This window comes from Arachis ipaensis, chromosome B4, assembly GCF_059453495.1.
Source record: "Arachis ipaensis isolate K30076 ecotype BB chromosome B4, ASM5945349v1, whole genome shotgun sequence".
NCBI lineage: Eukaryota > Viridiplantae > Streptophyta > Magnoliopsida > Fabales > Fabaceae > Arachis > Arachis ipaensis.
In genome coordinates, this window is record NC_142439.1 from 17,128,494 (window position 1) to 17,152,110 (window position 23,617).

The window sequence follows — 23,617 nt, forward strand, 5'->3', positions numbered from 1 at the left end:
TTTTACCCTTAGGTTTTAAAAGTATTTGTTTGTTGTATATAAATTTAAGTACATTTTACTACTTTTACCAACCCATTTGAATTCTATGGTTCACATCCTCCTTGATTTTTTCATTTTTTCTGAATAATATACCCAAGATCATTTTACTTATGATGTAATGTTTTCTTCAATTTTCAATATGTGTTTGTATTTTTTCTTCTTATACCAAATATGCATTGCTTATATTGCATCTTATTGCGACTTATGTTCAAATAATACATCTCCAAAATTTCTTTCCACAAATAATCTAGCTTCTAGCTTAAATCTTCTTTTGATTCTCCTAAAAGAATTATGTTATTAGTAAAAAACATGCATCATAATATAAATTTTTGGATATTCTTAGTAAGTAACTTCAAAACTCAGAAAAAATATGAGTTTAGAGATAATATTTATATAGTTTTACACTGAAAAAAAAATCCTCCTACTATTTGTCACCATATCGTATAAATAGAATAAAAGTATCTATTGTTTTTATTTACACAAGATAGTGTTAACTAATTCATCTTTTGTCAAAAGAGCATTCATTGATATTAAGTTAGATGGCAAAGTATGAGTTAAACTCCAAAATGGTCTCTAAGATTGACGCCGTGCACTAAAATTATCCTTGAGATTTTGAGATTGACAAAAATGCACCACGTTAGTCCCTGATCCATTTTCCATTAATGACGTGATGAAATGGTTTAATGAGGTGGGCTGTTAGTGACACGTGTCACTCTATGATTTGGCCACGTGTAATAGTACGATGATGTGTTGACCGGTGATACGTGGCATACTGAGTGGATGGTTGTGCCACATGTTACAATGATATTTGGCCACGTGTCTGTTTGTGCCATGTGTCGCAACAGTATTCGTCCACGTGTCATTCATTATGTCATCATTGTAGATGTACCAAATTAGTCTCTTACTTTGCATTAAGTGACTCATTTTAGTCCCTGAAATTTAACGTCGTTCACCAAACTAGTCCCTTTACTAGTTTTTTCTCATTTATTAAAAAAATTAAATTTTTTAATATCTTGGCACTAATTTCAATTCTATTTTTTCATATATCGTTTAAATACAAGTGCTTTTATAAAAAATTTTAAGATTTTAGTTTTAATTATATAATTGTTTTTACAATAATTTAACATTAGTAAATTTTGTAATATAAGATGTTATTATAAAAAAAGAATTATATGATTGATTAGACACATTTTTTTATCAAAAAATATGTGTTTTTAAATAAGAAATCAAGAATTAAAATACACGTTTTTTTTCGATTCTTATGAAATACACGTTTTCGTTGTGTGTAAATGGACTACATTGAAGACACTTCAAGCACCGTCACTACCTTCTCCGACCTCTTCAGTCTAGACGAAAGAGGTTAGAGATAGTATTGGAAATACTTGAAATGTCTTCACGTCAACTCTAAGACGGCGGTTAGGGGTACCCGCAAGAGAAAAAATATTTTATAAAAATACTTGTATTTAAATAACATGTGAAAAAATAGAATTGAAATTAATGCATTTAAAGATATTGAGAATTTTGAATTTATAGAAAAAAAATGAGAAAAAATTAGTGAAGGGACTAGTTTGGTGTACGATATTCAATTTTACGGACTAAAATGAGTCACTTAATGCAAAGTGAGGAACTAATTTGGTGAATCTACCATGATGACATAGCGGATGACACGTGGACAAATACTGTTGCGACACGTGGCACAAATGGACATGTGGCCAAATAGCATTGTGACACGTGGCACAACAGTCCACATCAGCATGCCACATGTCATTGGTCAACACATCGTCATACCATTACAACTTATTTTTCATTTTTTTTATTATTCTTGTTAATTTTTTATAATTAAATTTTTTATTATTATATTTTTCATCTCAAATTTTTTGAATGAAAAAAATGAGAACAAATTAAATTTTCATAATTTGTTCTAGTTTATCACCAAACAGGATACAAGAACACAAAATTTTGTGTCTCTATCATTTATATCTTATTCTCAGTGTCGTATCTTGTCCTATTTTCAGAAACAAATGCAGCCTTATGGAACTGTCACATAGAGCTCCATTCAATGGAATTGCAAAAAAATTATACATTCACTTAGGGGTGTACATGGCCCGGCCCGGCCCGAAGACCCGACCCGGTCCTGAACACTTTAGGGGCTAATTTAGTGTGATTTTATCGGGTCTAGAGTCGGGTAAGGATTTTAAAAATAGATCTGGTCATTATTTCGGGTCGGGTCCGGGACATAGCTCGGGTCACCCGAACTCGGCCCGGTGGCCCGGTCATTATACACAATTAATATTTTGTGTTATTAGTGATGGATGATGGCTATTCTTATGTGGAATTTAAATATTGTAAACCTTAATATTTGGTGTTATTAGTCATTATAAGATTATAAGTTAATGTTTTATGTTTAAAATGCATAAGATTTTAGACTAATGCATAATATTGTGTTATTTGTATTGATTTAAATATTTGGTGTTATTAGACAATATTAGTATTGATTATGGTTATGCTTTAATTTTGGAGAAGGGTTGGTTCTTGTTATATTTTTTTAGTGAATTTTACTATATGAATTGTGAAATAATGGTTGGAGCAAGGTTGTCAAACTCGCGAGTCTAAGTAAACTCGTGGAGCTGACCTAGACTCGACTCGCGAGTTAACTCGTAGACTCGTACGAGTTCACCTATTATGAAGTATATATATATTTCATACATAATGTATATTTACTCAAATCTAACCCTTCAAAATTAATAATATCAATCTTAAAGCACATAATAAATTAAAATAATAGCATACATTATAACAAATACTTTAAAATACACATTCAAATCCACTATAATTATTCTTATACAAATACAACATAGAACACACAAAATTAAAATTCTAAATCTGTAATACTAAATCTTTAATTGAATATTGAACAATATCAAATAATCAAATTAACTCTAATCAAAATAATTAATTACTAATCAGCCATGAATGGATGAACCATCTGGCCATCTAACATAAATGATAAGCAATAGGCTAAAATTAGAAGCAATAAAATTTAAAAAACAAAAAAAAAAACTAAATCAAGAAGGAAAGGATCAAAGAAAGGGCAAAAGGCATATAAAAAATAGAGGATACAGAAGAAAAGAAGGGACAAAGTCCCAGCAACAGTTGATCAAAGACAAGGATGCAGCAGGCAGCGGTGGTGAGGGTGCAGCAGTAGCACAAAACGACGGCGACAAATAGTAATGGATTTCACGACAGTGTAAATCATAGCAGAGATAGGACTGTAGGAGAAGTAGTCGAACTCATAAACGGTGATAGTACGATGGAGTTGTAGATAGTGGAGATGTGAAGAAATACAAAGCAAAGGGCAACATAGGTAAAATTCAAAAAGACAATGGCGCAAATCAGAACAGAGGTAGCAGACGCAGGCAAACAACGGCAGCTCGACGAGAAACGGCAACTGCGACAGAACATAGAGAAAGTGAGACTTGAGAGAAACGACGCAGATGAGTGAGTTGTGAGTGCGTTTTCTTTCATTCTTTGGGAGTATTATCGTAACCTTAATAAAAAAAAGTATTTTTTGGGTTTCAAAATGACACTTTTTGAGCAAAAATGAAGAAAAACACAAACTCGCTAACTCGGTCCTAGACTCACGAGTTTGTCCGAGTTTGACCTAATCTAGCCGAGTTTACTCAGGATAGAGACTATGCCCAAGTCAACTTGATTCCATATCTAAACTCGTAAACTCGTACGAGTTTACGAGTTAACTCGAGAGTTTGACAACAATGGGTTGAAAATTAGGTGATTTTTACATGCTAAAGACTCAGTTTTCACCCGGTTTTTATCCGATTTTCACCCGGCCTGAAGGTGCATAGATTTCATCTGGTCTACGATCGAGTCAGGATCTAAAAATTAAGCCCGGTCTATATTTCAGATTAGGTCTGGGTTAAGCCAAATCCGACGTGACCCGGCCCATGTACACTCTACATTCACCTCAACCTATTATTTTATATTTACTCATTTTCAACTAAAAAAAAAAAATAATTTCAAAAGCAAGCCCAAACCTCAAAATCCTCACCCAGTACCAACCATCACTACCCCAATCTCCAGCGTAACGGCTTCCACTCTGTACGGCCGCGGTGGCAAGATTACATCGACGAAAATAACTCGGCAAGATAATCCGCGGTTCGATTTGGGTGCGAACCGTTGGGATATTTGTGGTCCCTATGAAAGAAGAAATATCACTCTTTCTCACCGTATAGAGCCATTTCTATACATATACTAAAAATGAATAATCAGCCTTTGTTGTTTCCTTTTTTACTTGAGAAATTAAGTAGTATAACTGAAAGTCTGGAAGGTGCCATGGATCAAATTTGTATAAATCAATCTCCTTGATTGATAGGAACAACAATAGACTGTGAAACACATTTCTTGTCGTTAGTATGGTGGAACCTGAAACCAAGTAGTAATTCTAATTCACTCTTCATTGGGGCCTCTTTCTTTCTTCTTCGTTGTCGTTGCTTTACGTGTTTGCGACTTGAAAGTTGGAACGTGAGAGGGAGGCTTGACGAAGCTGAGATCTATATAGGGAGGGTCAATTAAGTTATACATTTTGCACTTGAAACTTATAACTTGGAAGCAGGCTTTAGTGATTCTGACACTGCTTAGATCAAGTTATTATTCTATGGGACTGATGGCTTCTCATATCTATGGAGTGTTTTGAGATTTGTGCTTGTTTTAAAAATATAAAAGATTTTATTAAAAATGTGTAAATATAAATTAATAAATTAGGATAAATTTATAAATATTTTTTTAAGTTCCATTGAATAGAGTTCTTTACATGAGTTCCATGAAATACTTTGCCAAGTTAGATCCAGTTCGAAGTCTAAAAAGGATAACAAAAGACTAGTATTAAAAGGCATAGTTCTGTAGTAAGGAATAGAGTATGCATATATCGGTGGAAAACCAAAATAGATAAGATAAAATATGTACCTTTATTGAAATTCCATCTGATAACAAATCATAAACGAGCCAGCATAGTATCCAAAATAAAATGAGTAGACTAAACTTCACATGAGATAAAATAATGATGTTCAATTAGTCCTTTAAAAAAATCCAGAACATGTCAAATCACATTACTTTATATAACTAAATAAATAAAAGAAAAAAAAAGCTGAATCTAACATTGTGAGGGGATAGGACCAAATTTTCTACTGAACATGCTCCTCTGTGTTTCAGCCTCAAAAACTGATGAAGAAAACTTATCTGATCCTCCCTTGGAATAGTTATTACTTTGCACTGCATTAGTTTCTTGCTGCAAGTACCAAAATTTCTCAGAATAATCCTTGTTAACATGATTTCTCCTATGAGGGTACCCTTGGTACAAGTAATTTGATGGATTGAAAACTGGTGTTTCTTTCTCAACTCTATGCTTATTATTATTGTTATTAGGCCCTCTACTTCTATGCATATAATCATCATCATAATTCTTTGTTGGCATTGAATTATTTACCCTCAAACATTTCTCTATCACCTTAGCTTCTTCCCTTAAACTTTCTCTTATGTCATTGATGTTTCGCCAAAGCTTACATGATCTTGAACTACTGCTGATGCTACTACTCCTTGATGATTTGAAACTTGAAGAAGATCCGTTATTATTGTTTGAATTGCTAGGGATTCTGTTGCACTCAATGCATAAACTCTTGCTTCTCTCCAAGTTAAAAGCTTTTCTTTTTGCTGCATCAGATAAACATGCATATGCCTACATAAAAATCAAAATAACTGAGTGGCGATTTTATTTCTTTTAACTAAGAACTTGGTTTTAAATTGCAATTCGGGCTCTACAATGCAACTGCAATATCACAAGGGTGAAGTATGCTTTTTATTCTTAATTTTTGTGATTCTTTTTAAAATATCTTTAATATTTTTTATTTAAATCAAAATTACTCTCAAACATTAACTCTATCTAAAACATTAGAAACAAAATTAAATGAAACGAAAGAATTAAAACAATTGAATAAAATTAAATGTTCGAAATATTTTAAATCTTAAGGACAAAAAATATATTTTATCCCGTTATAATTTAAAACCATTTGCTCATCGTTTATTGATCATCCCTAGGTTTATAATAATTTAGAAAAACAAAAATAAGGAAAAGGAAGAAAAAGAATATCATAAACTAACCTCAGATAGAAGCTTGAATGCAATTTCAGCCTTGGGGTGCTTATTCTTATCTGGATGAAGTTGCAAGGCTGACCCAAGAAAAAGTTGCAAGGCTTATTACTCATTACATCATAATAAAAATTAGAGTTAACCTTAATAAAACCTACCAAGTTTATGGTACTGCTTTCGGATTGTATTTACATCTGCATTTCCTGCCACCTATTATTTTTCATCACATAAAGAAGAACCAAGATAAAAGCTACAAACTTTAGCACCAAAAAGGAAAAGGGTCATCATTAGAAATGTTAATACTTACTCCAAGAATGCAGTACCAATCAATGAAAGGTGGCTTATTAGTTTTGTTAGGGACAAGTCTATGAACACATACAACAGAACGTGTGGAAATTGAGCAAATCTCCAATACCAGTTGGCTTTTGTAATCTGATTCTTGTCCCATTTGAGAATAATAATAATTGAGAGTAGTGATTAGTGAGGAAAGGGTGAAAGTTCCTTCACAAGTGGTAGTGATTAGTGAACATGGTGTTTTGTAATTTTAATTAGTTTTTGAATGCAGAGGGTAAATAGTAATAGTAATAACAATAATAATACTATAATAGAAGTGGAGCGGTTTAGAATAATGAGCAAGCATTGCGGAGTGGTTTTCTTCTTTTATTTTTACTTTATTTAATCTGTTGAGTTTTGAATTTTGAAATTTTAAATTGAAATTAAGTTTGTTTTGGTTGCAACTAATAAAGAAAGCCTTGCAGCTAAAAGATTGCAAGCAAGTGAGCAACTGATATATAAAAGTTCAAGCATTTTTATAGTATTTCAAGATGTATTTTATTGACCGATTTAATAACTGACTTTTAGTAGTTTATTAATTTTTACATGTTAGTACCGTTAGATTGAATTTAGAACATTATAAAGTGAAACTAAAATCATTATCCAAGTATTTGTATGGCCTAGGAGACTATATAATTTCATGAATTTTGTTTTTCAGAAGAAATTTATAATATGATATAATAATTTATAATTAATTTTTAGTGTATATGTAAGATAACAATAATATAAGTATATAACGCATGCATGGTATATCAATGTCGGACATACTCTGGTTTGGGCAATGATCATGCGTGTAATTTTAATATTATTCATTTCATTTCAAATTTTTTTTGGTGACTATTTCAAATTAAACATCGTTTTAAGTAAGTTACATAAAAAAATATTATAATTTTTTTTTGGGTGACTAATCTGTATTTTTTTAAAATAAAGTTATTTGTTTCTAATGCATAATTCCATGGTATACTAATTTGTCCAAAGTTATATATATATATATATATATATATATATATATATATATATATATATATATATATATATATATATATATATATATGAGCTCTGATATCATTTAAATTTTATTGTTTATAGTATAAGGTTATATATTATGAAAATTAATGATATTATATATATACTAAAATTAATTATAAATATAAAATATATATTAAAAATAAATTAAATTATATATATTTATACATAAATATATATATGATAACTAATTCTGCAGCTGAGTTTTGATGTGCATATCTTTTTTAAAGGACGACTTAGTATATTACATAACATCGATGAAAAAGGTAACTCCTTCCATTTTGAGGTGCAGGTAAATTAGCCCCTAGAACCTATAACACTGAGAGTAATACAGATGAAAGATGTTATTTGCAGGTGGAGAAATGATAGCTTAGATGAAGGGTCATGACTCATTAGTGACGGTTATGGAGAAATTTTGTGAATGTGGTAGGTAGGTGTCAATTAACAACCTTGAATATGGAGAGCGTTCTGGTATGATTAGCCACACTATATGATTCTTGGTTGAATCTTAGGCATCGAAAGGTACCCTAAGTTAAGTAGGTGAAAATAATAATAATAATAAATTTTCTAATAGATCCTTACCTTGCATTTTTTTTATTTATTTTTTCTTTCTATATTCTCCTTTGAATTTATTATAATGTGTTATTGTGTTAGTTGTTGGATCTTAGGTGAAACTGAAATGTAATAACTTGCATTGCATAATGGCTTTAGAAGGAAGTTTAATTTGTGATGGTTCAACAATGATTTTGGCGCTGAATTCTCAAATAGCTCCATTCACTATCCAAAATGGTAAGTTTGCCCAAAGGGGCTTTCCCCGTCATACTATTTTGTTGAAGGAAACTAGTGTTGGACAAATACATTTATACATTCATCGATTATCAATTTATCATCACATAAATGCACTACACAGTTATTAAAAAGAATTATAAAAAAAACTAAATTTTAGTTAGTCAATACTCAATATTAACCAAATTTAAGGTTTAAATTTATAATTTAAAATTTAAAATTAATAATTTATGACTTCAAGTCTAAAATTTAAGATAAACAAAATAATTTTTAAACAAATTAACTAATATTAATTGAAAAAAGTTTATTACCCTGTATTTTTTTTTTTTTTTCAGGTGAACAGATTACCTAGTATTATTCTTGTATAAATTGACCAAACATTAATGAGGTCATGAAGACATACCTAATACGATTGATTACTAAAGAGATTTTTGTTTTTTAAGACTAAACCCTCTAGATCGGAGAGTTTGTTGGCCTTAGTACTCAACATGGTCATCGTATGTGGTATTGCAGGGAAAGGACTTGTATTTTTCTTCACGGTCCAGTGAATCTATTCCACTAGACTTAGGCCCAATTAAAGTTGAGACCAAACACTAAATTAAACAAAATTGTGCATAGCCCATCGTTAACTTCTGAGAATACTTCTCATTGTAACTTAATAATAAAAAATGACAAAAAAAAAAAAAAAGAGTAATAATATTTTTATCTATCAGTGTAAACTATTATTTTAGTTCTTAATATTTGAATTACATCTTAATTTCATTTATAGTAATTGAAATGTTATATTTTTATTACAAATCTTATTTTATTTTAGTCATTTAATCAAAATTTAAATTTTATTTCTTTTAAAAATACCAATCTATTCCGTTGTTATATCTTCTTTTAAATTGAGATTATAATTATAATTATATTGGTTATAATAGTAGTTATAGTGATTTAATTGTAAAAAAAGCAGAAAGAAAATTAAAAAATAATAATAATAGAAAAATTAATGTTTAAAAAAAATCTTTTAATTTCATCTAAAAAATTAAAATAAGATAAAATAAAATATTTAAAACAAAAATAAAATGTTTGAAATATTAAAAATAAAATTAAAATTTAACTCAGATATTAAAATAATACTTTACTTTAACTATTTAATAAAACAGGGCTGCTACACATCCATATAACCATATAACCAAGTTGGCCCAAACCCAAATAGAATCAGGCGCATTAAATGGCGAGTGAAAACACGCGCCAGAGACAAACGAAACCCCTCCTTTTTCATTTGCGCTTCATTATGAAAAAATGTTACATCTTCTTCAACACGAAACTAATACACGAAACAACTCATTCTCTTCGAATCTCTCTCAACATCACTCAAACTTCAATCACGTTCTCTGCGGAAACCACTACTGGAAAGGAATCGGGAGAAGATTTCGCAAACAACAACCAGAAATGAACGAAAACTGCAATAGAGACTACCAAAGGTGAGAAAACTACTGTTCATTTGAAATCTTGCAATGTCGCGCTTCTCCTACTTGCATTTTAGGTTTACTAGATTGATTTGCTTCATTTAGTAGATGGAACTATTGTGAATGCATTTTTACAGTATAACTAGATCTTGGAATGAAATTTGTTGTTATTTTCACTCAATTCAGTGGATAATGTAACTAGGGCTTTGAGATTTGTTTGGTTCGGTGGCTTTTGTAATTTTGGTTCACCAAGTGAATGATGTTCGGTTCAGTGGGTTTCTTTTGTGATAGCATGCAGCAAATCATTTCCTAACTGTTTCATTATTTATAATGTTTGATTCTGTGCATGAATGAGTTTCGTTAAGGCTATCCTATATAATGCTAGTAAGAATCTTCAGTTTGGATCCCTTTGAGAAGCATATAGTGTATTGTCCAAATGTAAATTTTGTTTAGGACAATTGACATTAGAGACAACTCTTTCACTTTGATAAGCCATACTACTATAAAATTGTCTCATTATATTGGATAAATTTTAGTAAGAGTTTTTAAAGAAGCCAATTCGTAAATGTCTTTGAAAGAACACCTAATTCATGAAATTTGAAAAACTTTTCTTTTGGAAGATGTTGATTTGATTAAGATATACGTGCTTGTTCTTATCGGTGTGGATAGTTTAACTAGAGCTTTGAAATTGGTTGTTACTATCTTCAGTACTTTTTTTGCATGGAGGAATACTATTCTTGTTGATTGAAACTTGATCACCATTTGTTAACCACATGAACATTGTTCATTTCGGTGGCCTTTGTGATTTTGGTTCACCACATGAACATTGTTCGGTTCGGTGACCTTTGTGATTTTGGTTCACCAAGTGAATGTTGTTCGATTCGGTGGCCTATGGCATTTTAATTGATTTGATTAAGATATACATGCTTGTGCTTGTTGATGTATTGAGTGAACTATTGACCAAAATTTTTTATTACAGCAAAACAGAACAACACAATGGCAACAATGAAGGAGAAGCCGCACTATAACGTAAGCAGATTAAATATATTTATCCGCTTTCATTCGAATAATATCTATTTTGTATTATAAATATATCCTAACATTCTGTTTCAAAATTTGCAGAAAACCCATTATTGCAAATGCCAAACAAAGTCAATAGCAATAATGTACAGGGATATGAGTCAAGAAAAGAAAGATATAGTGGAAGAAATGGGATTTGGTGCCCTGACAAATGTCCCAGAAATGACTGTCTCTAATACCCTGTTGAAAGAATTGCTTGATCGCTTTGATGAAGAGAAACGATGCTTGAAAACTCTCCAGGAAAAAATATATATAACTCCTCGGAAAGTAGCAACTGCCCTAGGCATAACCAATGGAGGTAATACACTTTCTACTTATTGCTTATTTTTGGTTCATTGGTGTCTAGAAAATTAAACTGAGCATTTTTTACTGATTTTTTCTATTAAAATATTGTAGGAAATCGTTTTCCTGATAAGGTTGATTACAACAAGCTTAATCCAACAGACAAGGAATGTGCTGGATATGAGCATAGAAGGGGAGGAAAACCGGAAAAAATTCAAGAGGACTTTTGTTGTCTTCATACAAAAGTGCTTCTTGCTCCCCACAACAGTAAGTGTGGCCTCCCCAATCCATAAGTCACCGATCTTTCATGTGGACAACATTCGGGAATGGGATTGGGCAAAGTATGTGCTCAACTTCTTGATGAAAGGAGTTGAAAACAAAAGAAAGGGGAGGAAACAGTCTGTTGATGGCTGTGTTTTTGTGTTGATATTGATATACATCCACAAAACCAAGTTCCCCCGTCCGTTCGCATCTGATGCTCCCCCAGCACTGTGGGTGGCCCATTGGAAAAAGCAAATGATGCTTGAACGGATTTCTAGTGAAGCAACTGAACCATTGGTAAATACTCTACTAAAATTCCCCCTAAAATTTGGTTTCAAATGCTTTTAAAATACTCTACTAACTAAATAAACTTCTGTTTTAGGTTATAATTAATTTATTTGTCCTACTTGCAATTGTTAGTTTGTTCATTTAAATGTTTCTGCATTAAGAAACATTTTTCTTGATGATTAAATAGTTGTCATGTACTATTCACCATATGAATATTTTTTGGTTCGGTGGGATTGCTTCATTTGGTTCACCGGATTGTTAATGTATTTTCTTGATGATTAAATAATTGAGTCATTGTTTCTGTTTTAGGAACTTCTGTACAGAAAGAAAAAAAAGAAAGAAAAAACAAAGACAAGTAACTTAGACAAGACAGAAAAAGGAAAGAAAATAAAAAAGAAAATTGTCGAGATGGATTCTTCTTCGGAAGAGGAAAGATTTTCCGAATCTGAATCCGAAAGCCAGTAAGTTTAATTTTCATATTGATTTCATTTAACTTGTATTTGCTTAAATTTGTTCTTATGCCCTTGTTCTTATGTATTACAAAGAAGAAGAAATAAAAAAAACTGGAACAAAGAAAAGAAAACAACCACCGAAGTGGTTAAAAAACAAATAAAAAAAACAAAGCCTGTGCCGATAGATTCAGAGAGCACAAGCAAATCTGAAAGCCAGTAAGTATTGCATAATTTCTTTGAGACGTTTTGTTGATTGCATATGTATCACGTTTTGTTTAGCAAATGAATTAATTTTGGTCCGATGAGCTTCTAATTTTTGTTTTAGCACTTTAATTTAGTTCGGTTTGGTGGTGTCTGTCAGTTTAGTTGACTTCATTGTTAGTGTCTTGTCTCCGATATAAATTCGATGTGTTTGTCTGTATTCCAGAGAAAATGAATCAAGAAAACACCTGTAATAAAAAGAAAACAACTGCAAAGGGTGGCAAAAACACAAGCCCAATCTGACAAGGAGTAAGTTTCTCGAATCATATTTTCTTTTATTGATACTTATGTTTTAGGTTCCTTGATACTTATTTTTTGAACTTTCAGAACTGAACAAGCAAAAGACAATGCTGCGGAAAGAAAAAAAGAGCATTGGAGACGATAAGAGAAAAGAGATCAAAGAAAAGAAATGATGGAGCTCAGTTAGCAAACATTGCTCCGGATCAGTTTGACTCTCCAAAGGCACAAAATGAATTCTCTCAGACATAAGATTCAATTTATTATTCCCGAGTTCTTTTTTTTTTTTTGCTTACTTTTGCTACAACCTTTTCTAATTCCTCTAGATTCAATTACTAATATTTATTTATCTTGCTTAGAGTGCCAACTGTAAATCTGGATAGCGAGTAACTCTTACAGAATCAAGGAAGCTCTCCACCTTCTGTAAATACCGCGAGCAATACCAGGTAAATTGGTTCACTGTATATTGTACTTTCGGTTCAGTGGTTGTCCAAAAATGAATTTAATGTGTTTCTAGACCTCTGCTTTTAATCTTGGTTTCTAATTTTAATTTGTTATCTTTGTTTTAGGAAAAATAACCCAGAAAGCCCGGTAAAATATTTTAGAAAAAAGAAAATCTTCCCAAGAAAGACTTTTAAAACTCCACCAGTGTAAGTTAAAAATATTTATGTTACTCTTTTAGATTTAGGTAATAATTTTTGTTTAATTAATCACAAAGAAAATGTGTTTAAATATCACTAGAGCTACATCTGATTCTGAGCTACAAATAGTTGAGTTTCAACAAGAAACTCGTTCTCAACCTTTGGAAGTGTGAGTTTTTCAATGTGCAAATTCCTATTTTTCAAAACAAATTCTAATTATTCAACATTAACTTTATCCTTGTTTACATTCCTTAGACCTCCCTTGCATTGTCTCTTCCAAGTTCTGTTCAGGAAGAGTTGATCAGAGATGACTTCATCTATGTCCCTCCACAAAATAAAACACAACAAACTTCTAATAATGAGTAAGTTGATAAATATTTATTCATCACATAAATCTTGTTTAATGTTTACTGCTTATACATAGTTTAATTATGGTTTAGTTGAAATCAAAAATGAATTCAATGTGTTCTTGTCTTTGGACTCTCTTCTGTTTATTACAGCTGCCCTCCAGAACCCGAAAAGTAGGGTGTTACGGTGTCTCTTACGAGTTCTGTAATTGAAGACTTAATCAAAGATGACTATGTCTATGAAGTTTCTGATGAAGAGTAAGTTTCACACAAAAATTCTTTTTATTAATTTTAATAGTATAGGATAATAATTCTGGGTTGTTATTGAACTGTTTTTTGTTTAGTGCAACAGCCCTGCCAAAGAACAACAGCAACAATCCCAAGAACCTCTGGTGGCACAACAATCAAAACAAGAAGCACCTGTTAATGTGTAAGCATAAAATTCTTTAATATCACTTTTATTTAATATAATTTCGGTTCACTATAAGTTTGGATTTAGGTTCACTATTAGTTTGGATTTCGGTTCACTATCATGATTAATATCATTTTTGTTAAATATCATTGTGAAATATGATAATAGTTTGGGATAATTATAGAAATTTTTACTGTTTAATGCATCAGACCTCTGGAACAGCAACAACAGCCCTGCGAAGAACCAACAGCACAGCAATCTGAACAAGAAGCACATGTTGATGTGTAAGTTTTACTGCTTATATAAATACCGATAATGTTTACTGCTTATACATGGTTTAATTATGGTTCAGTTAAAACCAGAAATGAATTCAATGTGTTATTGTCTTTGGATTCTCTTCTGTTTCTTATAGATGCCCTCCAGAACCCGAAAAGCAGGGTGTTACGGTGTCTCTTACGAGTTTTTTTATTGAAGAGTTTTTCAAAGATGACTATATCTATGAAGTTTCTGATGAAGAACAACAACAACAACAATCCCAAGAACCTCTGTTGGAACGGCAATCAGAACAAGAAACTCTAATCTTGTCATCATTTGATAGGTATGTTACTTGCTTTTCTTTAATATCATTTTTGTTTAATATCATTTCGGTTCACTGTAAGTTTGGATTTAGGTTCACTATTAGTTTGGATTTCGGTTCACTATTGATGCGTATTTTTAGAAAACGGAAAATGAATTCCAAATACACAAAACTAACCGGCAAGTGCACCGGGTCGTATCAAGTAATAAAACTCACGGGAGTGAGGTCGATCCCACAGGGATTGAAGGATTGAGCAATTTTAGTTTAGTGGTTGATTTAGTCAAGCGAATCAAGAGTTGATTTGAGGGGTTTGTATTCGACAGAAGCTAAATTGCATGAAATTTAAAAGGGAGAGGGACAATTGCAGTAAATTAAAGAGCATAGAAAGTAAATGTGCTGAATCTTAAAGAACAAGTAATGTAAATTTCAGAAACTTAGATTTCAAGAAATGTAAATTGCAGAATCTTAAAGTGCAAGAAATGTAAATGACTTGAATGGTAAAGGAAATTGGGAAGTGGATTTGCAGAAATTAAACAAGGAACAATAAATTGCAAACAACAGGAATGTAGAAGATGGATTCAATTGAACCGGATCTTGACAAAAATGGAAAGCAGCTTAGTGTAGCAACAAAACAGGGAAATTGAAATTTAAAGCTGTAGATCTCAGGACCCAAGAGACTAGATAACCAAGTCTAGATCTCACTGCCTTCCTAGATCCAGCAAGAACAATTGCAAGGGAAATATAAATTGCAGAGAGAATAGAAGAAGAAGCAATGAACAGAAATTGAATTTTGATTATGCAGAAAATTAAACAAGATCCAAAGGTGAGATTGAAACAGAAGTTCTTCAATTCTCCACCTAAGATCCCAAGCAAGAAAAGTAAAGAGTGCTCAACAAGAATCAGGAAGAAGAGAGATCAATTCTCCTCCCCAATTCTCTAGAATTCTAAAATAACAAAGCAAAAATATGTAAAGTGAGTTCTCTACTGTAAGTGTTACGAAAATTCTCAAAAGAAGCTCTCTAAAAACTTAAATCCTAAGCTATTTATACACTTTCTTCAAATGGTCTTCAAGCCTTCAATTGGGCCTTTGTTCTTGATGGAATTGGGTTGATAAAGGCCTTGGTTGATTGCTCTTGGAGTTGGAGAAAGATCCATTGTGAACCGGGTTGAAAAACATAAAAGCTTGAGTAAAAGTTTGAGGTCAAACTTTTACTCAAACTTTTCGCATCAGCTAAGCTTCCTTGCTGCTACCAACGTTTGAGCCAAAGTTTGGGGTCAAACTTTTGCTCAAACGTTGGCCCCCTTGTAAATGTGTGTTGCGCCAATGTTTGAGCAAAAGTTTGACCTCAAACGTTGGCGCAAGCTTTTTCCTCCAGGGTGTGCAAGAGTGGCGCCAACGTTTGAGCAAAAGTTTGACCTCAAACGTTGGCGCAAGCTTTTCTCTCCAGGGTATTGATTTTGTGATCCCAAAAGTTTGAGCTAAAGTTTGAGGTCAAACTTTTGCTCAAGCTTTTTTCCTCTGGAGTGTTTTTCAATTCTTCCAAAAGTTTGAGCTAAAGTTTGAGGTCAAACTTTTGCTCAAGCTTTTTGTTCTCTCTTGCTCCTAGCCATTCCTTCCTTCTTCAACCTTCTTCAAAACTCTTTTCACCTATCATCAATCAACCAAACACATCAAAGCTTTGCTTAAAATCATGAGTTTGTTATTCTTTCATATTATAGCATAAAATCTCATGAAATTGCATTAATTCATACATGGTTGATTAAATCAAAAGAGACATGGAAATCTACCCAATTGGCTTGCTTATGGCTCAAGAAAGTGCATAAATCAATTGAAAACAAAAGAAAAAGGCTAGTGAAACTAGGCTAAGATGACTTGTCATCAACTATAATGATTAATATCATTTTTGTTTAATATCTTTATTAAATATCTATCATCTTGCAGTGCTGCTCAACCTAGGCAAAGGGAAGATGAAAGGCCTTCCTTTAACCTTGGGATAAGTCCACCAGCATCTTAACCAAGTCAGCCCCCTCAACCGAGTGTTTTACAACTTAAAATCCTGGAAGAGGCGGTGGTAGATGCTGGAGTGATGGCAGCATTAAAGTTTGCTGAAGCAACAACTTCAGAGCCAACCTTACCAGTTGTTGAAGTTTACAAAACCTCGGAGAAAAAGATAAAAATCACGAATGAGTTGATTGAAAAGTGTTATCATTGGATGACACATGTGAAACAGACAAGAGATGGTAGCAATGAATATGATGCAATATTCGTCTTGAAATATTAGGCACTTTACGAGGGGTTAAGTTTATGTCTCTAATGCCCAAAGAACACGTGCATGCCTCGGTAAATTCTTTGTCAGTTGCAATAACGTTAATGATTTTTCTAAACACTGTTATATAGTAAATTTTCATCCTGTAGGTGGTTAGTATACACAACATGATTCTTAACCAAATAAAAGTTTGTCGGTATCAGAAACAAATATACATTGTGCCGCTGGATATTGTAGTAAGCTAAATTTCTTATTCACTGCTGATTGCTGTTCGGTTCAGTGGGAATGTTAATAATGATTCACCTGATTGTTATGTGTTTTGTTGGGTTATTTTGCATGAAGAAAACTTTTCTCTTGATGATTGAATATTTTTCAAGTATTATTCAGCACATGAATTGTGTTCGGTTCAGTGCATGAATTGTGTTCGGTTCAGTACAAATGTGATTTAACTGATATTCTTTTTGCAAAATTTTATGTTGGGAACACATGGCGAGTCCTACACTGATAAAAGGACAAACAAGGCCTACCGGTTCGATATTGAACAATATGCCCACCACCGCTAGTTTCTTGACAAAAGAAAACTTGCATCGCATCCATTTGTAAGTTGTAATTTCTAAAAATTCTTCGATAATTCTCTTGTTTGCTATTGTTTTGACTGAAATATTTTATTATTTTTCCAAACTTCAGCTATTTATGCCAATTTGCAATGGAGCGCATTGGTGGTTGTGGATTGCCGATGTCAACAAAAATAAATTCTATGTGCTTGACCCTGTCAATAAGCTGCCAGAAGATATACCTGATTCGAGAAAGAAACTGAACAAATTTGTTGTAAGTAATTTTCTTGTAAATTATTCAAATTATTCAGTACATGAAATGAGTTCGGTTGAGTGTTGTTGATTTATTTTTTTCAATTTTTGCATACCTTTCAGGGATTAATAATTTCTCAGATGAGGATTTATGCTGGAGCGAAACCTTTAATGGAGGATGGACTAGGAGTAGAAGCAGAGTATATCCTACTAAATGGTCAATGTACAAAGTAAGAATCTTTCTCTTCTATAGTGCTATTTTTAATATGTTTTATTTTTTATACTATTAATCGTATTATACTCAATTCTCGATTAGCTATGATTGTGGAATATACGTCATGAAATGGCTCGAAACAATTGATCCACAAAAGATCAAAAGCGAGAAGAGATATAAATATAGAGCTTGGACACAAGTTAGTACTTTCTAAATTTATAAACTTCTTTCTTTTCTGATTTCAGTTGGGTTCATTTCTTATGTAACTAATTGCTTTCAATTGAAATGTAGGGAGAGATTGATAGCTTCAGGTACCAATATGGTCCGCACATTCTGTTGCATGAAATGAACAAAATCAGAGACTAAGTGATTTGGAAAACTGAAGCAATAAGACTCCCAAAGCCATCTGCTGCTCTCTCAAGCCCTTATTGTAAATTCACATATGGGGATTTAGATAGTAAATAGCATATACTATGATTGGCTGGTTGTAATTAACAATATTTTGTTTAACTTGTTTAAAAAGCAAAAAATGCTTACTTCAAATGTATATATGTCAATATTAATCTAAATGTTAATGTTAATATTTATATTTGATTCAAGATGAATTACTCATCTGAGATGTTAATTTATATATCTGTTGGAACTGTCTGGCTGCTGTTTTATTCCAGATTCTCAGTGATTGCAATCACTGTATTTACTAATACATTACGAACTCCAAAAGAATACAGTGAACCAAAATTAATACAATGGACGAATCGAAAGTTGGAAACACACTAAACCCCTAAATCCTGAACCCTAAACCCTAAATTCTAAACTCTGAACCCTCAACCACTAAACCCTAAACCCTAAATACTAACCCAAAACCCTAAACACTGAACCCTGAACCCATAAACCCTAAACTCCAAAAACCCTAAAATCCTAAAACCCTAAACCCTAAACCTTAAACCCTAGACCCTAAACCCTAAACCCTGAACCCCTAAACCCATAAAACTCTAAACCCTAAACCCTAAAATCCTAAACCCTAAACCCTAAACCCTGAATGCTGAACCCCTAAACCCCTAAAACCCTAAAACCCTAACCTCTAAAACCCTAAACCATGAACCCTGAAACCTGAACCCTAAACCCCTAAACCCTAAACCCCTAACCCTAAACCCTGAACCTTGAACCTTGAATACAGTGAACCGAAATTAGTACACTGGGTGAACCGAAAGATGGAAACACACTGAACCCCTAAACCCTGAACTCTAAACCCTAAACTCTAAACCCTGAACCTTGAACTACTAAACCCTAAACCCTAAATATTAAACCCAGAACCCTGAACATTGAACCCTGAACCCATAAACCTTAAACCTGTAAAACCCTAAAACCCTAACCCTAAACCCTAAACCATGAACCCTGAACCCCTAAACCCTAAAACCCTAAACCCTGAACCCTAAAACCCTAACCCTAAACCCTAAACCATGAACCCTGAACCCCTAAAACCCTAAACCCTAACCCCTAAAACCCTAAACCCTAAACCCTGAACCCTAAACCAAAAACCCTAAACCCTGAAAATTCATCCAAGAAAGAGTTTTAAAACTCCACCAATGTAAGTTAAAAATAATTATGTTACTCTTTTAGATTTTTTTTAAATAATTTTTATGTAATTAATCACACGGAAAATGTAACTAGCACTAAACCTGATTCCCGTTTTTTAAAACAAATTCTAATTATTCAACTTAGAAATTAATACACTAGATGAATCGAAAAACTGCATATATCAATATAGAATTTCACAAAAAAAGTGACTATTCATTAAAGACTAACAACAGTCATAAATTAACCCTTCTATAACCATGGTGAACCGAAATTTGCTCATGGGTGAACAAAAATTTACATTAATAAAAACTAAAACTTGTATAATCCTCTCTTGGATAATTCATATCTGGTGCATTGTAAAGAGTGGAGCTTGACTGAATCGATGATCCGGAGTCTAAAAGGTTCAACTACAAAAGACATAACTAATTGTATATTAGCAAAATGAACAATTGAATTTTTAACTAATCAAAAGCAAGTCAATTTTACCTCGCTTGGAGCTGTCTTTTTCTTTTTCTTCATGGCATTTGAGATCTTTTTTCCAGGTTTGATCCAAGTCTGTTCTTGGGCCGACCTCTTGTTTTAACACGTGGTGGGCTTTGAAGGTCATTCACATTGCTTAATGTCGCTTCTTCGTAGGTTAACAAACTTTTTCCTTTGCTTATCTCTTGATATTCTTCCATCTCCGCCATTACCTTGTCAAATGCTCGGTGCAGAATTCCGGTTAACTCTTCGGACTCGGATGCAAATTCACATATATTGTGCGACCAAAACACCAATTCGTCAAATCTCTTACTTCTCAGCTCCAGTAGAGGTTCATCTTGGTTGTTCTTGATGTGTGTATGCCTCCTCTTTATGTTCTTGCTCCAGTATTCCAATATATATTTCGGTGCCACGTTATCCACTCACTCAAAGCTTAGGACGTTTAGGGAATGGCAGCACAATATGCCCCTAGACTCAAACAGCAAGCAATGGCACTTTACATCTCGTGATGTTGCGTCATAGGTGACGCCAAACTTGTTGAATGTGGAGTTGGAAACCTGCTCTATGACTTTATATGTTGTGAAACCTAGGGTGGAATGCATTAATCTTGTGATACAATTCACTTTACCTCTGAATTGAGCTTGAACTTCCTTGAACTTCTCATGGGTATATACATGCTGAAACTGTGCCTTTATTGCTAATTTTGTTGCGCACGATATCACAGTGTGAAGATCTGTAGCATCGAATTCTCTCTCTGCTTGCTCTCTGCTTGCTAGGCAATTGTCGTATTGCTTCACGAATTGTCTCAAGGAACTATTCCATGTGATGAACTTGTTGAAAAATGAATGCATGCTCTCGCTCCTTTGTGTGCTTTTCATCCCAGCCCAGAAGTGGTGATCCAAGTAAATTGGAATCCATATATGCCGATCCTCATATAGCTCTGCAAAACAAACCGAACCCATAAGGTGTGCTGAACCGAAAACAGTGCATGCTTTGGGAAAAAAAGATATGAGCATGAAAATAATTCAAATTGAAATCTCAATTACCTGAAAGCCACTTGTTGCCTCCGAGGCCGTACTTTCTGAGGAAATCGATCCAGTTTATGTCAAATGCTTCTTCTATGTACGAGTTCCAAACAACATGTCTCATCTCTTATTCAATTTTGTTGTGTCCCTTGTAGCCGTTTAATTTGCTTGGGATCTTCTTCATAATGTGACAGATGCACCAGCGGTGAATTATTGTTGGCATGCATAGCTCAATTGCCCTTTGAATCGATGCGCATTGATCGGTAAGAATACCTTTTGGTGCCTTCCCTCCCATGCAATGTAGCCAACACTCAAATATCCATTTGAATGATTGGAGGTCCTCATTTTTCGTCAGCGCGCATCCGAGAAGTGTCGACTGGCCGTGGTGATTCACGCCTACAAAAGAACCTAAAACCAAATTGTACCTGCATCAATAACAAGCAGACCGTGGTGAACCGAAATATATACATGCACTGAACATCAAAATATATTTGAATGAACCGAATATCTGTTTGTGTTATAGGTGGTGTCAAATGAAACCACGTCTCCGAAATACTCAAATGCAGCCCTGCTTCTTGCATCGGCCCAGAATGAATGTTTAATTCATTGATCGCCTTCAAGGTTGAGCTCAAAGAAGAAATTTTGGTTCTTCTCTTTCATTCTTACTAGGTACTTCCCAAATTCTTTGGCATCGTCTTCTTCGAAAATATTCCGTACTTTCCTTGTGATGTAATTTCTGACGTCTTTTTCTGTAAAACCTAGTTCACGGTGGCTGCCAGCTGCTGCCACAAATGATTGGTAAGTTTTGTTCGGTCTGATTCTGGCTTCCTCGTGGGTTTTGATGGTGCGACGCACAAACATGCTAAGCTCCCTATGTTGTTTGAGCATCTCAGCCTGGTCTGGACAACAAGGATGTGAATGATTCAAAATAACTTTGGAAATTGTCTAAAGACCAACATCCTTCATTATGTGTACGTAAATTCTGGCCGGACAATTTAACCCAGCTGAAGGGTTTGTCTTCAAAGTTGGAGATATCTTGGATTTTCACCTCCCCTCTCTGGTGCATACAATTAGTTGATTCTTAATCTTGTCTCCATCCCGAGTCGTGTTCCTTATTTTCGTAGAAAAACTGGCAAGTTTGGAATAATATTTGTAGAACTTTCTAGCTTCTTCTAGTATCTTGAAAATCATTCCCACCTTTTGGACAAATTTTTCATCCACAACAGAGCTGGTCTGCATGGTAAACCGAAATCTTAATACAGTGAACCGAAATCTTAATTACGGTGAAACAATTATATAGTGCTTAGGGAACAAAACAATATATTCATCTAATTTTTTTTTAGACTCCTTTCTGCATACCAAACTGAACACATGGACATGGTGAAACAACTCTATAGTACTTACCGAACCAAAAAGTTACTCACAATGAACGAAACCATTATACATATTATCAATTCAATTCAGATATAGATCACCTCAGTCCATTCAATTCAACTCAAATAAAATTGGCAATTGCATTCCATTGAATTCGATTCGAAATTCAATAATCCAAACTTCATCAAATTGATGTGTTTCGGAAGAATTATCCAAATCGTACTCATTCAACTGATTTAAAGTTGATTCATTCATTATTTCAATTCAGAAGTGCAGATCGACGAAGAAAATGAAGAAGAAGAAGAACGACGAAGCTAATTATGTTGAAGTCAATCTAGATCCATAATGCAGAGAAGAAAAACGCGAACAGAGGAGAATAACGAATTTAATTAGGTTGAAGAAGAAGGAGGAGAAGAAGAAGAGAGAAGAGAGAAGAAGAGAGAAAGAAAACGCGAGAATAAAACAAAATTTACGTTGAGAAAGGTTTACGTTTAGAAAGGTTGATCACGCAAAAAAAAAATTACGTTATATACGTTATATGAAGCGCGTGTAAAACAAATGAGTGTAAAACATGTATAATGGACGGTACTTAGATAACATCCATATAATTTTTACATGGATGTGGAACTTTTCCGTTAATAAACAAACATCGTTATAAATCTATAAAACTATAAACAACAGCAGCCATATAGAGTGCTTTCTCAACACATCATACACTATTTATAAGAAAATTGTAACACACATCACGCTCCACTCACCTTTCTCTAAGATCATTCCAACCACAAACATAGATACAATAAACAATGTACAAAGAGTCACCGAATTTTCCTGGGTTTAATTTTCTCGTAATAACCACACGATATTTCAAAGTCAAAACACTAAAGTTTATGTACAAAGGTGTCCATACACCATAAAAAATAACCACATTAATAAATGCAAATTTATATTGTATTTTTCAGAAAAAAAAAAAAAGCATGCAAATGTGGGCATAGCTGAACCAAAGGTGTCCCACTCATTAAACTCAGGTCAATGTTGGGTTGGATGCCAGTGCCACCAACCTATCTCAACCCGTGTGCATCCGAACCTGCTCTTTCATTTATTTACAAAAATTTATTAACTTATTATTTATATTTTTTAAAATTAATTTCATTCAAAATCAATGATAATAATAATATAATATTCGAAACACATGTAAAGAGATTTACGCTGAAACAAAAGTCAAATAGTATGTGGATTTT

The 23,617-nt window shown here is 33.1% G+C and overlaps 1 protein-coding gene across 1 annotated transcript; it reads right to left on the bottom strand.

Moving 5' to 3' along the window:
- Positions 1-5,117: 5,117 nt before the first annotated feature.
- LOC107637632 (uncharacterized) lies at positions 5,118-6,803 on the bottom strand. Its single transcript, XM_016341023.3, has 4 exons — positions 6,506-6,803; positions 6,357-6,408; positions 6,211-6,278; positions 5,118-5,788 (listed from the first exon to the last, which is right to left on the bottom strand). Exons 1-4 carry the CDS (start codon positions 6,644-6,646, stop codon positions 5,207-5,209), a joined length of 843 nt encoding a protein of 280 aa, XP_016196509.1. The 5' UTR covers positions 6,647-6,803; the 3' UTR covers positions 5,118-5,206.
- Between the last annotated feature and the right edge of the window lie 16,814 nt (positions 6,804-23,617).